At 50.2% G+C, this 13,823-nt stretch overlaps 1 protein-coding gene across 2 annotated transcripts in view; it reads right to left on the bottom strand.

Moving 5' to 3' along the window:
- Positions 1-9,159, bottom strand: part of CBFA2T2 (CBFA2/RUNX1 partner transcriptional co-repressor 2) — a 64,661-nt gene extending 55,502 nt beyond the window's left edge. For both annotated transcript variants that reach the window (XM_062008876.1, XM_062008877.1), the window contains exon 1: positions 9,077-9,159. In XM_062008876.1, the coding sequence (XP_061864860.1) occupies positions 9,077-9,104 (28 nt within the window). In that variant the 5' untranslated portion in view covers positions 9,105-9,159. The remainder of the gene's footprint in view (positions 1-9,076) is intronic.
- Between the last annotated feature and the right edge of the window lie 4,664 nt (positions 9,160-13,823).

Below are 13,823 nucleotides of genomic sequence, written 5' to 3'. Positions count from 1 at the left end.
TGACACGGCTCACTCACACATCACTGAGCGCAGGAAACATTCCTGAAATAACATGGGGCTTTCACAGAATGGGGTTTGCAGAGCCTGGATGCTGACTAAGACACGTCTTCCCAGAGTCCATCTGAAGCAGGATCAGCTCCATGGAGTGCTGCCAGGCTCTCCAGGGCTTCTTGGGCCACCTTCCATCACCAAGAGCTGGTGGGAACTGAGGCAATCCTTACTGACACATGCAAAAGGGAAAGCAGAAATCCTATGCCAGCTGAACTACCATGCACAGTATCTGTGAGACTCAAGGCAAGCACTTCTGCACAGAGCAGACCCTGGTCTCTGAATATCAGTAGGGACAGAAGGTCAAGGGAGACAGGACACATGGTAAACAGACCAAGTCTACAAATATACTTTTTGTGACCATATTTTACCATAAGAATATAACAAATTTCATTCCATTAACTTGATATCAATCTTAGTTTTCTTAATTAGAGGTACAGGGCTCAAGGGAAACTGCTGTGATTATTAAATGGGAAATGAAACCTGATGAACATGGTAGCTGCAGTGACCAAATGCTTAACATTTAAATAAAACTGGTAGCAGGCAAATCAAGAAACATCTAACAGTCACCTGCCCAGCAGTCTGTGTGCTCTGACAGTCCTTTACCCATTCACCTGCACAAAGAGGTTTTATTTTCCCTCTTGCTAAAATCAATACTACACAGCAGGGGGGAGGGGGAAAGGTTTGTTCCATGAGATAATTATATTTAAGAACAAAGGACAGACAAGAGTCTGTCAACATTTCTGGAGCATCACAGTCTAGTTCAAGGCCAGCAAGTGCTGTTAGATATGGACAGCAGGGATGGCAATGCTGAAGGCAAAGCAGGCACAGGTTGCCTCTGCTGCTCCCTTTGCAAGGTCCTCATCAATAGGCTTTCCAATAGAGGGGTATCTGCTGCTGTCCAAGATTCTTCCCAAGAAGGGCATATCAAATTAAATTCTAGGTGCCCAGCATAGGTAGATACAGAGGGCAGACCACACTCTCATGTTAAAAATCATCCCCTGTAGGAAAAAAAAGACACTGACCAGTGTATTTTAGAATAAGAAGACTTGTGTGGACTAAGGGCTGTAACCTGGAGCCAGAGCTTCTGCAGCAGAGGAGTAGGTGAATGGCAGTAAATGGATACAGACAATCCACCAAAAATTCTGTCCTCACGATGATGAGTTGTACTCTCTGCTACCCCATGGTCTGTACACCTTTACAGATGTGGGGTGGCTTGGCTGGAGAGGCTGGAGAAATGAATGACAGCAGAAGACAGGTTAATGATCTGTTCCTGCCTCTGTGCTTCTCCATCCCAAAGCCCTGATTTGGAGCTCTCCATCTCCACAAAGCTCCCTGGGATGCCCTTTCAGATCTGCTAAACTAGTATGCTTTGTGGTTCCCATCAATTTGCTACTTGATTGCTAGTTGTGGGGTTTTTTTCTGGAAACCACCTTCCAGTTTTACTGCCTTCTCTCTCCACCTTTAAGGAGATCTTCTGGCCCCAAAAAATATTTGGTCCTGGGAAGCAGATGGCTTCCATGTTGTATTAAACATCAAGTTTAATACAACTTCCACCTATGAAAAGAGAGGAAGGAGAGAGTAGAGAATGCACAAAAAGCTATAAACCCAGGTGCACCAGCTCGTACATGCACTCAACCGTGGCACGAGCCTGCTATGGCCTCAAGTACGTGCCCAGGCTCAAACAGGAGGCAGGTGTTTAGGCTGACACAAGTCATGTCAAAGCTAGGCTTGAGAGTTTTTCAGTGCTGCCTGACCTGCAATGGCTTAGCAGTGGGAATGCATCTCTGAAAGAACATTCCTGAAGATGACAGAGTTTCTCAGCCCAACGTAAAGCACGGCTTGTACCGTTACTCACCAGGGGAAGGTGATCCAGTCGCATCTGTCATGCGAAGAGGGAAGCAAACAGCAGAAGGAAAGCAAAGAGCTAGAAAGAAATTCTGGCTGGAATTTTCTGCTTTAAATCTTGGTGTGAAGATGGGCTGTGTGCTGCAGAACACCACGCTCGCATCGCCAAAGCAAAGCGGGCACACGGCTTCCATCCAGCTGGGATTTAATGGCAGAGGAGATAGATCTGCTCGTGGAGAAAAATCCCAGTTGTTGATTTCTATTTTGTCTGGCGATGGAGCACAGTATTCCTCCTGCTTTGCTGCCAAAAGTGGTGGAAGTACACTGTACTTTAAAGTAATCATCCCAGAAATGGCTGCATTTCAAACTAAGCAGGAGATACACAAGAGGGGAGTGGCTCCCTGATGAATGTTTAACCTGCCTTCAGACCTTGGGATGAAATGATGCTTTCCAAACCAAACCATCACTGTTTAGCTCCCATACCTGTCCAATTTGTCTCCTTTTTGCCTGTCTAACCCTCTGAGCACCTCCATGACACGCCGGGCAAAACCAGGGCAGCACACTCCCAGCGCAGCAGCCGTGGGCAGGAGCTGCCTCCCTGCAAAGATGCTCAGCTGAATACAGGGGGGTTTTTGTTGTTGAACTGATGTCTCTGTGACTCCTCAGAAAAACAGAGGCTAAAATTTAGCTGTGCCAAGCCTGTACCCTCTTCAACACACAGCCTGGGTTTTACAGTGAGCCTGGAAGTGTTCAGTATTCTGATTATTGGTAGAACAGCCACAATTATCCAAATAAAACTATTACTATATTGGGCCTTGGATCACAAATAGAACTTAATGGATTTTATTACATCCCAGGAAACAAGAGCCACAGAAGGAAAAGTATTGCTAGGAGTGCATTGCTCCTACCTATCCATTTCTCCTAAACACTCAGCACTTAAGAAACACCCAAAGAAATACACTGCTCCCACTGCATAACTATGTCAAATTCCCCTCTGAGCTCTTCCCTTTTAGCCAACTCACACGGTACAGTTTAGCAGCTGAAAATTAAAGGGTCACAATATTGAGCCTTCAGGTATCAAGTTCACAATGGAAAGAGCAGCTGACACAGAAAGGGTGCTGCTGAGCACGGCGGTAATAATTCTGTTGCCTGGGAGCTGGAAGCAGCTCCCCAACACCAACTTGGTTATTTAACTCAGTGAGAAATGAAAGAAAATGCCACAGACGCGGATTTATTCCTCACACAGCCTCTTTCAAACCGTTCTCCACCACTGGAGCCATGCTAGCAGTGACAGTCTTTAACTCAGGCCGCAGCATCCTCTTTAATCCAAATAACTCCCTTTCAAGTGCCAGTGGATGCAGTGATGGCAATGGCCTATGTGAAGGCTGCTTGTCCTGCAAGCCCATGCAAGCCTTCCGCTGGAGCCCAGCCTCCAGAAACCCTCATGGCAGCCAAACACAACTAGATGCCTGGGATCCAACAGCAAGCAACAACAAATCCAGAATGTCCCGACAGCCACTGACCTCGTGGAGGAGGACAGGAACAAGGAAAGCTTCTGCAGGGCCACAGGAAGCCAGCCAGATATGTCTGCTTCCCGCTCACCCCTGCTCACATCACGCAGGAAAAGCCATCTTGCCACCCCTGGGGACTCCCCACCTGGCCCCTCTCCACGGTGACAGCCCAGGCCTGCTGTTATCTCCCAAACAGATGCATTTATTCTCTTGAGAGCCTCTCACGTCTTATCTAGCTGGCAGTTTCCAAACACTGATAGCCAAGTCCAGCTAAAACCACTTTGAGCTCATTTAAGCAAAGATTCCTGAAAGCATTTGGGCTGGGGAGTGAGGAGGGCAGGGTGGCCACCCGCAGCAGGAGCCCCCCGCGCCGTCCTGGAAGGATGGGGAGAGAAAGCCCCTCCTGCCACGGTAAACAGGACCTGGCACTGCAATGGATGTACAGTTTACAAAGATCCCTTGCTTCAAGCAAATTTGCCTCTCAACACATGGCCAAACTCTCACGCAATAAATTAACTATTTGGCAGCCACCGAACTAGCGCTGGAGCCAAACCAATTAGGGTTTAATGTGATCCCAATTTCCTATTGCTGAGACAGGGGTCGGGGTAGGGGGGAGAGGAGGGGGAGGAGGAGGGAGGGAGAGCAGAGCAAATCCCCTCCTGCTTTATAAATCCTTGCCAGTCATCCCAGATAAACCTGTCACCCACAGCTCTAAATCTGCATTTGCACTCGCGTGCTCCGAGGGCCACGGTGGGAAGAGGCGCTGGGTGCAGCCAGCCCGACTCCCCACATGTGGTTTCCATACTTGGGAAATTCAATCATTTAAAAAATATTTACCAAGCTTTGTCTTTAATTAGAAAAACATGACAACGGATAAGGCGAGTTATTGTTTCTAAGCTGGAAATGTCAGAGATCCTAATGATGTCAGAAGATAAACCCCGTTACAGACCCACAGACGCGGCAAATGTTTGGAAGAGGTTTGGGTTTTTTTTTTCCGTTTCCTTTCAGTTCAGCACTTTACAGTCGCAATTCGTCAGTTGGCTTCTTGGCCCCCACCAAACCTAATCAGGAGAGAAGACTCCTGCCTGCAGATCTGCTAGACGGGGTGTTTTAATGCAAAAGAGCTTGCACAGCGGGGGAGGAACATGCGAGCCGTTTGACTTCTTTGTGTTTTAACATCCTGACTACAGTACCTCCCCTGCACTTGCAATTACCTGCCATCTCTTAAGATAAGCAAATTAATCTCATCTGCACCTGGAAATGCTGCAGGCTGAGATATTCCCATCCTTAATTAAGCTTCTGCTTAACTGAAACCCACCGAATTGTTTGCTCCCAAGAACACAGCCACCAAATACTGTCCCCCACACTACTCACGTTAAGAAAAGAAAGCTGACTGTGCTTTAAGCAGCCAGCCACGAGTATCCGACTGCCCCGGAGCACGCGGGAGTGGGATCATACAGCTGTAGCCACCAACAAGGACTCTGCAGGCAGGATGCAGCAAATATTTGCTAGTGAAGGGCGACAAATCGTATGTAATGAGTTAATAGGCTAAGGATTTGTGTGTTCACCACTCCTGATAAGGCATCTGAAGAGTCTTTGCTAGCCAGGTGGGCACCAGTGAGAGTCCTTGGGTAGGCTACAAAGCACTGGTGAGCTGCTCTTGCCACCACCCCAGTCCCACTGGTGCCAGTGACTGCTCTACCCAACCATCCTTCACCAGTCCCAAACCATGCTTCCACAAACACCAACTACATACAGCCTCCTGGTTTTCTTTCCTTTAGGATTTCATACCTCTTTCTCCTCCTCCTGTTGCCTTCTGTCAGAGATGGCATGATAAACTGCACACAAAGGCCAGGTGGGAGCATCCCAGGTGATACATTTGGAGGAACTTGCTGCTACAGCAATTAAATGCACTACTAGGGAGTGACAGACCAACTCCTGAGAGATCACAAAGATTAAAAAATACAGATGCATTTAGTTCAGGGAAAAGCTGGTATTGATGCAAACAAACTGGTGTGCCTACCAAGTCCACTCAGAGAAAAGCAGCAGTCACTCTGCAAGCATTCACCAAGTATTTGCCTGTCTATTTCAGTATTTGAGGATATCCACGTTTCTAATGGCCACGCTACAAACCACATCCCAAACCACACCTGTAATGAGAGAATCCTGTAATATTTCAAAAAGCTTCAAAATGTTACCTATGGACCCAAAGTCAAGACAATAGCATGCCACTTATCTTTTGGAACCAAGAGCTGAGGGCTATGATCAACTACTGTCTTAAATACCAACATAAATCTACACTGGAGAAAATCCCTACCTAAATAGTCTGATCCTTTAAATTATACCAAGACTGCAAAGCACATCTTGAAGGAAAGTATATCTGCAGATTTTGACTTCAAAGTCCAATTGCCAGATAAGTTACTACTAGAGGAACATGCTATGGAGTAAACAATGTTTTAGCTGAGCTCCAATGTCAGGGCTCATTAACCTGCAGTGCACAGATACAGCCAAAATGCTGTCCATGACACCTCTGCAGCTGAATCAAACAAGGGTGTGCACACATGTGGGACATGGCAGGGAGGGATGGGAAGGTGACAGGGACATAAGAGAAGTTTTCTGCCCCAGAGACTGGACGGGCAAATGCCTACAGGAAAGTGGGTTTTGGTCTGGAGGAGTGTCAAGTGAATTGCCTGTCTGGGTGGAAGCACTGCCTCCAGGAATTTCTAAATCAGGGGGGGAGAGACAGATTCACTTCTCACCTTTGTGAGTTTTACAGCCACATCCTTCTTCTGAAATCAAAGAGTTTACCTCTGGTTCTTGCCAGCAAAAGGGAAACCCAAGCAGTCCTCTTCCCCTCTCCAGTGGTTTATGGCATCATTGTGAGGGAGCTGTGAAGCTTTGGCAGCTCAGGCCAATGGAAAGCTTACTGAGCTCACCACTCCACTCCAGTCCTGCTTTTGAGAGTCAACTACATGAGCTCTGCCTGATATGCATGCTCATTTTTATCCTCAGAGAAGATGCAAATTAAAAAACTCTTTTTATTTTCTCTGGTTGCTTTAAAAAGTCAGTTTATTTCACTCTCTCAAACACCGGTGCAAGGGAAGAGTAACACCTTAAGCCTTTTATTTTACAGCCTATGAAAATCAAGATTAAGTCCCTGAAAGATCCATTTTAATTCCTTCCTGCTGGAAACATCCACATAATAAAATCATGTTCATGAGGGGGTCAGTATGTGCCTTAAATTAATATGGGACATCCCAAAGCTTCAGAGCAGTCCCACGTTTCTTCTTTCTTTCTGGATCCTTAGTTTAACACCAAATCACTTCTCTAATAGACACCCAAAGAAATCAAGCAACCTCCTGAGGTTGCCAGTAACTAACTGTATTTGCAACACAGCAGAAGCCCCTGGGCTGATAACCAATGCTATGCACAGAACTTGTGCTTATAACAATTAATTATTCAATTCCTTGAGACCAAAGATAAAACCCAACAGCATTCCTGGGCAGACATTAGGCCCAAGAACTAAGTGATGTGCCAGCATTCAGCCTGTTCAATACCTGGCATTAACAGGACATCCTTACCTGTGTGTACTTATAAACCAGCTGCATGGCTCACCAGGGTTATCATTCCCACTTCACTGAGAATGCTGAGCCTCAGGCATATTAAAGGTGTGTAAGAAACTATGCTGTCCAGTCACCCAAAGCATCCCAGATGCCAGTCACCCTCTTGCCAGCAGCTAGTGCCGTTCAGTTCCTGCTGGCGTAAGGTCAATGCAATCACTTCCTGACTTGGTTCTGCCAACAGGACCCAGATGGGAAGCCAAAAATCTTAGAAGAAGTTCAATATTACACAACTGGGTGTCTATAAATACTCCATACACTTACATATACTATTTATACTTCAGTTTAAGGAAGATGGGGAATCTACCAGACTCTCTGCATGCACCACCACCAAACTGAACGATGAGCAGACACACCAAGTGGGATTTGTTTCATCTAACTCCCCATCACCAAAGCCCAAAACAGCTATCATCCTTGGACTCACAGTCAATAACAAAGCCCAGGCACCTCCAGCACATAATTCATCTCATCTAGAGAGAGGTGTCCAACATTGGTAAGATCAGGAGCACCTGTTTCTCCACGGTGACAGCAAAGGGAGCTTGGAGAAAGGAGACCAGGCACAGAGGTTTTGGACAATAAGGTAAAAACGTTACCTAACCCAAGCTCCTCCTGTGAGGCCTTTTCTTCAACATAAGCAAAATGAAGAGCCGTCCCTGGCAGCGAGGTTAGGAGCCTGTCACCCAGGCAGCAGGGTCCTGCACACCCACACAATGTTTATGTGGAGTGCTCACCACTGTGCCTCCTCCAGCCCAGCCACTTGGGCTACTGGCTGTTTCAGGCCCATGTGCTTTGACAGATTAGTATTTGTAACTGCCTTAAAGGATAATAACCTCTCTTCAAACATCTCCACACACATTCACTAAGCAACATGATAAAGTATTCACCCACCCTCTGCAATTTCTGTCACTGTAATTCCTTCTCCGTGTCTGAAAGGCAGCTTTCAGAGTGGTTTCCACATTAGGGTCAGCATCTATCTTTACATTGGTGCCCTATCAGCAATCACACTTCATTTTAAAATTCCCTCATTTCCTCTGAGCTTTGGGATGTACTTTTAACTGCTCTTCTCCCTTCACTGAACTATGACTTATCCAGAGTTGCCCCAAGGCTGTGATCCAGCCTGTGTGTAAGTGGCCCCTCCAGGCTGCCAGCCTGGACATCCCTCCATCACGGCTCTGTCTGGCCCTTTGCACCTCATCCCAGGATAGCTCACAGGCCATTTCCAACTGGATAAACAAATGCTGTGTGCACATCCATAGATGAGAAAAACGATCAGGAAGTTAATATGGTGAGAAGCACAGGCTAAATAACCGTCTATGCCTATCCCTGGCAAATCCCTGCTCTCCTGCCGACCTCACCACTTTCAGAGAGCACAGCTCTGCTGGAAACAAGCGTCCTGTCTTGAGAAACTAATGAAAACGGAGCTCCAGTTATTCACCTTCCCAACCCCAAGCAGCAAAGGATGCCGCAACCGATGCTTCACACCCATGCTCGGTCGCTGCCGTCTGCGCACACGGTGTGGGTCTGGCCGCTGCCCCTGTGCGAGCGCGGGGGAGCGGGGCCGCGGCCGGCAGCTGTGCCGCTGCCCGCCCCGCGCCGCCCTGCGCCGGCCCCGGCCCCCAGCCCGCCTGGGAATTCAAACTGGACGCCGCGAGCCGTCCCGCGGGGCTGCTGCTGGGCTGGTTTGGCAGCCTGGGGGTCCCCACGGCGGATCCGGCACTCGCGGGCCACGAGCCGCGGAACACACGCGAACCAAACGCCACACGTTTCTGTGCGCGGCGGGACGAGCCGAGCAGGGCGCAGCAGCGCTGCCCGCAGCCCCGGCCGGGCCCGGCACGGCTGGGCAGCCCCGGGGGGCTGAGCCCGGCGGCGGGGCCGGCACCGGTGCTGCCTCCGCTCCCCCCCGGCCGTGCCGCCCCTCGCCGCCCCAGGCCCGAGCAGGCCGAGGCGTCCCCGCCGCCGCCGCCCGGTCCCGGCCCCGCTAGGCCCTTCGCCCCCGGCCGAGCGGCGCCTAGCGGGGCCGGCGCCTCCCCCCCACGCCGCGGCTCTTACACTGGCAGCCGCTCGGGATCCCCACCATCGCCCGGCTCCTCGGCGCCTCCTCCCGCTCCCCGCCGCGGCCCGGCGGCCCGGCCCGGCCCTTCGCCGTGACGCTGCCGGGGGCGCGGCCCCAGCCGGCCCGCCCCGCCAAGGCCGCGGGATGCCCGGGCCGCCGCCGGGTACCCGAGCGCGGAGTCGCGCTTTGCTGAGGCGCTTTATTTAGCCATTTAATTATGAGTTTCAGCCTAATTGTGGCTTATGCCTACCTCAAAGCGAGCCCGTCTTCTTCACTTCTCAGCGCTGAGGCCTCCCCACTGCCCCTGAGGTGTTACAGGACCCGAGCTGTTACAGGACCTGGTCGGCCTCCGGTATTTAAAGTGTCTGATCTACCTCCTGGCACTTCCCACAGCCCACCTGCAGCCCCATGCCTCGAGGGACTGGTTTCAATTAGGTGGCCAAGTTGGCCTGTAGGGACATCGGGTCCTAGAGATGATGTTTCAAGAGCTGCAGGACATGTGGAATAAGAATTGTGGACTGGTTTGGGTTGAAGGGAACTTTGGAGGTCATCTAGTCTAATTCCGGGGACATATCATTGGCCCCTCACTGCCAGAGGGACACTTGAGGGGCTGCAGCGTGGCCAGAGCCGGGCACAGAGCTGGGGAAGGGGCTGGAGCACAAGGGTACTGGGGAGGGGCTGAGGGAATGGGGGTGTTGAGCCTGGAGAAGAGGAGGCTGAGGGCAGACAGGAGCACTCTGTGACACTCCCTGACAGGAGGCTGCAGGGAGCTGGGGGTCTGTCTCTGCTCCCAAGGAACAAGTGATAGGACAAGAGGAAACGAGCTCAGGTTGCTGCAGGGGAGGTTGAGATTGGAGCTGAGGCAGAACACTTTTTGCTTTGTGTGTCAGGAGATCTCTAATGGGTTGCTCCATTCCCACAAATGCCTCACCACAGGAAAATACATAGATTGACATGGAATAAACCCAGAAGTTGTGTCAGATATCCATGTCAGCCCCAAGACGTGTTTTGACTCCAACAAACTCCGAACCTTGAGTGCCATTTACCTCTGGCAGGGACCTCAAAGACCAGAAATGCTGGAGTTTGTGATCATAAGAGCTTTACCAAGAGCCTGAGAGTCGTACTTGGGGCTTGTCAAGGCTGCAGCCTTGTGCTGCAGACTGATTGCCATCTGAAAACCAAACACGACCTTCCTTCCATCCTGGTGGGGTTTGCCATGATGTATTCTCCAGGGAAACTGCAGGTAGGCCAGCTTGTGTTATATCAGTCTCTTGTCCTAGGTGGATGTCCTCACCACCAGTTAGCAAGTCATGCTGGTACCAGCGTGGCTTTTGGTGCCCTGCCAGCTCTTGGCTCAGCCTGGGTGTGGAGCAGGAGATCCAAAGTGGCTGCAAATGAAGGCAGTGAGAGCTGGGAGCCTTACTCAGCTCTTGGGAAGAAAGGGGCACACAGGTCAGGGCCGCTGTTTCCCAGTAGGACCTTGCTACCAGCAAACTGGATTTGAACTGCCCCAGTTCTGGGCTGGTGGTTGCTGGCCAGCAGCCTGTTGAAAGCCCAGCCATGGGTGAGCTGCAGTGCAGTGGCAGTGGTTAGCTCTGGATGCTGAGGAAGCCACAGGCTCGTTTTGAGTTTACTGGCCAGGAACAGGCATCTCTCAGGCCCAGATGTCCTGTGATGGAGCAGATCCAAATGTGCACTAAAATAACAGGAACATCCATCTGGTCCCATTGCCCTCATTTTAACTTTGTGGGTTTTCCTCCTCTCCCCACAGGGCCCCAGTGCTTCCCTGGACTGGCCTGTCTGCTGAACCTGCACCCCTTATCTCTCACTGTGCTGGCTGCAGCTTGGCTCTGGCCTGTGTTTACCACCACTTCATTTTAGTGTCATTACAGCCTCTCTGTGGCCAAATTGACTCTGGTGAAGCAGGGAGGGCTGTTGTGTGTCTTGATAAGGGCTTTGTTTTAATTTCTCTGGTCTCCAAAGCCTGGGAAGCTGCTAGGAGAATGGCAGGCTGGGGTCTTATTAGAGGCTTGCCCAATGTGATGGGAGTAGTTAAATCACTTGGCCTTGCTCTCTAGCCTCAGCCTAGCATCTCGCAGAGGGCTGGAGCCCTCCAGGTACCTGAGTGTGGAGGAGGAGGAAAGGGGATCAGCTGTGTTGATGGTGTGGGGCTGTTGCTGTCCTGCTTTGTGTAACATCCCTCTCAGACACTGTGACCTTGGAGGGATATGCCCTGGTGTGACTGCTCATCATAGGGAGGAGGCAAGGAGTGCTGGGACTGACAAACAGAGTGCTGGGAAAAGCTTTGAAGGAAGAGATGATGTGTTTTCATCTTTATTTCTGTTCAACAGCTTTGGTGTTGCCCAAGGTGAAGGCACAGTGAGCACAGAGCAGCTCCATTGCAGGGTCTGCTTTGCTGCTTTGTTTCTAAAGATGAAACAGCTGCAGAGGGAAATCCCAAAGAGGAGAGTATTGTGCTAAATAGCACTCATAATACCCCCAGTGTACCAGGACAGGGTACGTACAGGGCTTGATCTTGCAGATCTCAGTGCCAGTGAGAGACAAGGACATGCTCCGGACAGCAGCTTTGGGGATGTTTCCATACTCATATGCGACTTCCTAACAGAAGCAAGTTCATGTTTTAAATGTGGCCAACCTGCTGCTCCTCCAGCTTCTGCAGGGATGGAGAGGTACAAACAGGGGATAGGCTCTCTGTGCTGTCTCTCAGATCTGAGATGAGTGGTGCCAGGGTCGGGGGTGAGACCTGGGGCATGGGCATAGGGAGGATGAGCTCTGGATCTTCATGATCTGCAAACAGGGGAGCCATATCACCCTGAGCACCCCTTCCCCACCTCCAGCCCCCCAGATTTTAAGGCATACAGTGAGCTGAGCTTATTTGTTCTCTGTTGGAGGTTGCGAAACATCAACAGCCATCAAATGAAGGGGTGAGTTGGAATTTAGTCTGTTTTGGTACATCAGTACAGCGAGCAGGGTTTATTTGCTGTAAGAGGAAAAAAACCCACCCAACCTTTATGAGTATGAATTGATGTTCTGTATCCAACTGAGCAACACCTGTTCACTTAGCTGGTGTTTCTAGATGTCCTTGAAACAGGCTGCTCTATTGGAAAAGCAGCTCCACAGACGTGTGGATTTTATTTGGAACCCCTTCTGTCATTAAAAGGTGATGCATTTGGGACAAGAAAAAGACAACTTCCCAGTGCAGGGTGTGGGCACACACGTCCTAGAGAGGTAGGATATGTGTCTAAATAAATATACACATATCACAGCCCACTGAGCATCCACAGTTTTGCAAACAGCATCTCCAGGACTATAAATACACAGGCACTGTATGTGTTATATATCTATGGGCAGTAAAAGACAACCCCCCCCCTTAGACATCTGCTCCTCAAGTCAAGAAATGCTCCCATCCTCTTGAACACACTTAATTGCATATCAGACAAGGAGCTGAGTCATGGGCTCTGATCTCCCCTGGTGCATTCCCTAGGGGAATGGTACTTGCTGTGTGAGCAGGAACTTGGTGTCTGCTCTGTGTATTTGCTGGCACCCCACACCACAGCTCATGTCATGCTGAGCGAGTTCTACTCTGCAAGTGGCTTTTTTTCAGTTCTGTTTGCTGTCCTGCCACATCCTCACCTGCACCAAAGCACTGATGTAAAACACGCTTCTGGGTTTGATCCTCTTCACTCCCTCTGCTCCTTCAGCTTCTGCTGCAGCTCCTGCAAAGGTCAAACCAAAGGAAACCTCCTTCATTGCGTGGCATTGAGTGCCCCTCTGAACAATAACCTCTCCACCAACATGACAAATGTGGCTGCAAGTAGGAAAGTCATTCTCTGGGAGCAGGACTTCACAACCCTGCTCCTCTTCCAAAATGTGGGTTTGTGTGAGCCCCCTGGCTAAGGGAGGCCCTGCAGGGCAGGGTGTGGAGCAAGATGGGTCACCAGCAGCCTGAGGTGCCTGGGTGTCTCTGCAGCTGGTGAGGTAGCTGAGAGCAGCTGAAGGTTGTTCTCCTCCCTGTAGACCCACTTTAAAAGGAGGGACTGTGATGCTGAGCTGTAGAGTTCTCAGGTTGGGGCAGGTCTCAACTGATGACCACATGCCTGGCCTGGAACAAACTCTGCTGGGCAAAGATGAATGCCCATTCTTGTTCCACATAAGCTCAGCTCCTTCAGTCTTATCCTGCCTCTTCCTTACTGCTTAGCTGTCCCCTCCCAGGTCTCACACCAGCTCAGTCTTCCCATTTCCTTTACAGGAGAGACAAACCTGGTGGCAAGGGTTAATGAGTCAAAGAACAGTCAGAGAGAACGTTATTTGGAAATCCCTCATGTCACAAGCATGTGTAGCTCTGAAAATGAGTAAAAAGGAGTAACTGCTATCATAAAAATGAGTGGGAAATGAGAGAAATGGTTTATGTGACAAGGCAGATCATGGCAGACTAACCTGCCTGTTTCCTTCACTGGGAAGTGGTTTTCAAAACAAGGCAAAATGGAAGGTTGAGTCCAAGCATCATTAGCAGAGAACAGAACAGAGTGACAGGGGAAAGGGGCAGATGGTGCCAGAAGGGGAGGTGTGGAGCTTGGTGGAGTTTCCCAAGGTCAGTCCTGCTGTCTGGGCAGCGTGTCTCCTGGCACGCTGTGAGTGCAGGGAGGCAGGTCTGCATGGCCCTGCTCGGAGAGGCAGGTGTGCCTGGTGGGAGCAGGATGGGGAGCTGCTGGAGGAGGAGAG

Source organism: Colius striatus, chromosome 16, assembly GCF_028858725.1.
Source record: "Colius striatus isolate bColStr4 chromosome 16, bColStr4.1.hap1, whole genome shotgun sequence".
In the NCBI taxonomy this organism is placed as follows: domain Eukaryota; kingdom Metazoa; phylum Chordata; class Aves; order Coliiformes; family Coliidae; genus Colius; species Colius striatus.
The sequence above is the reverse complement of the archived record's forward strand: the minus strand, read 5'-3'. Positions and strand labels throughout refer to the sequence as shown.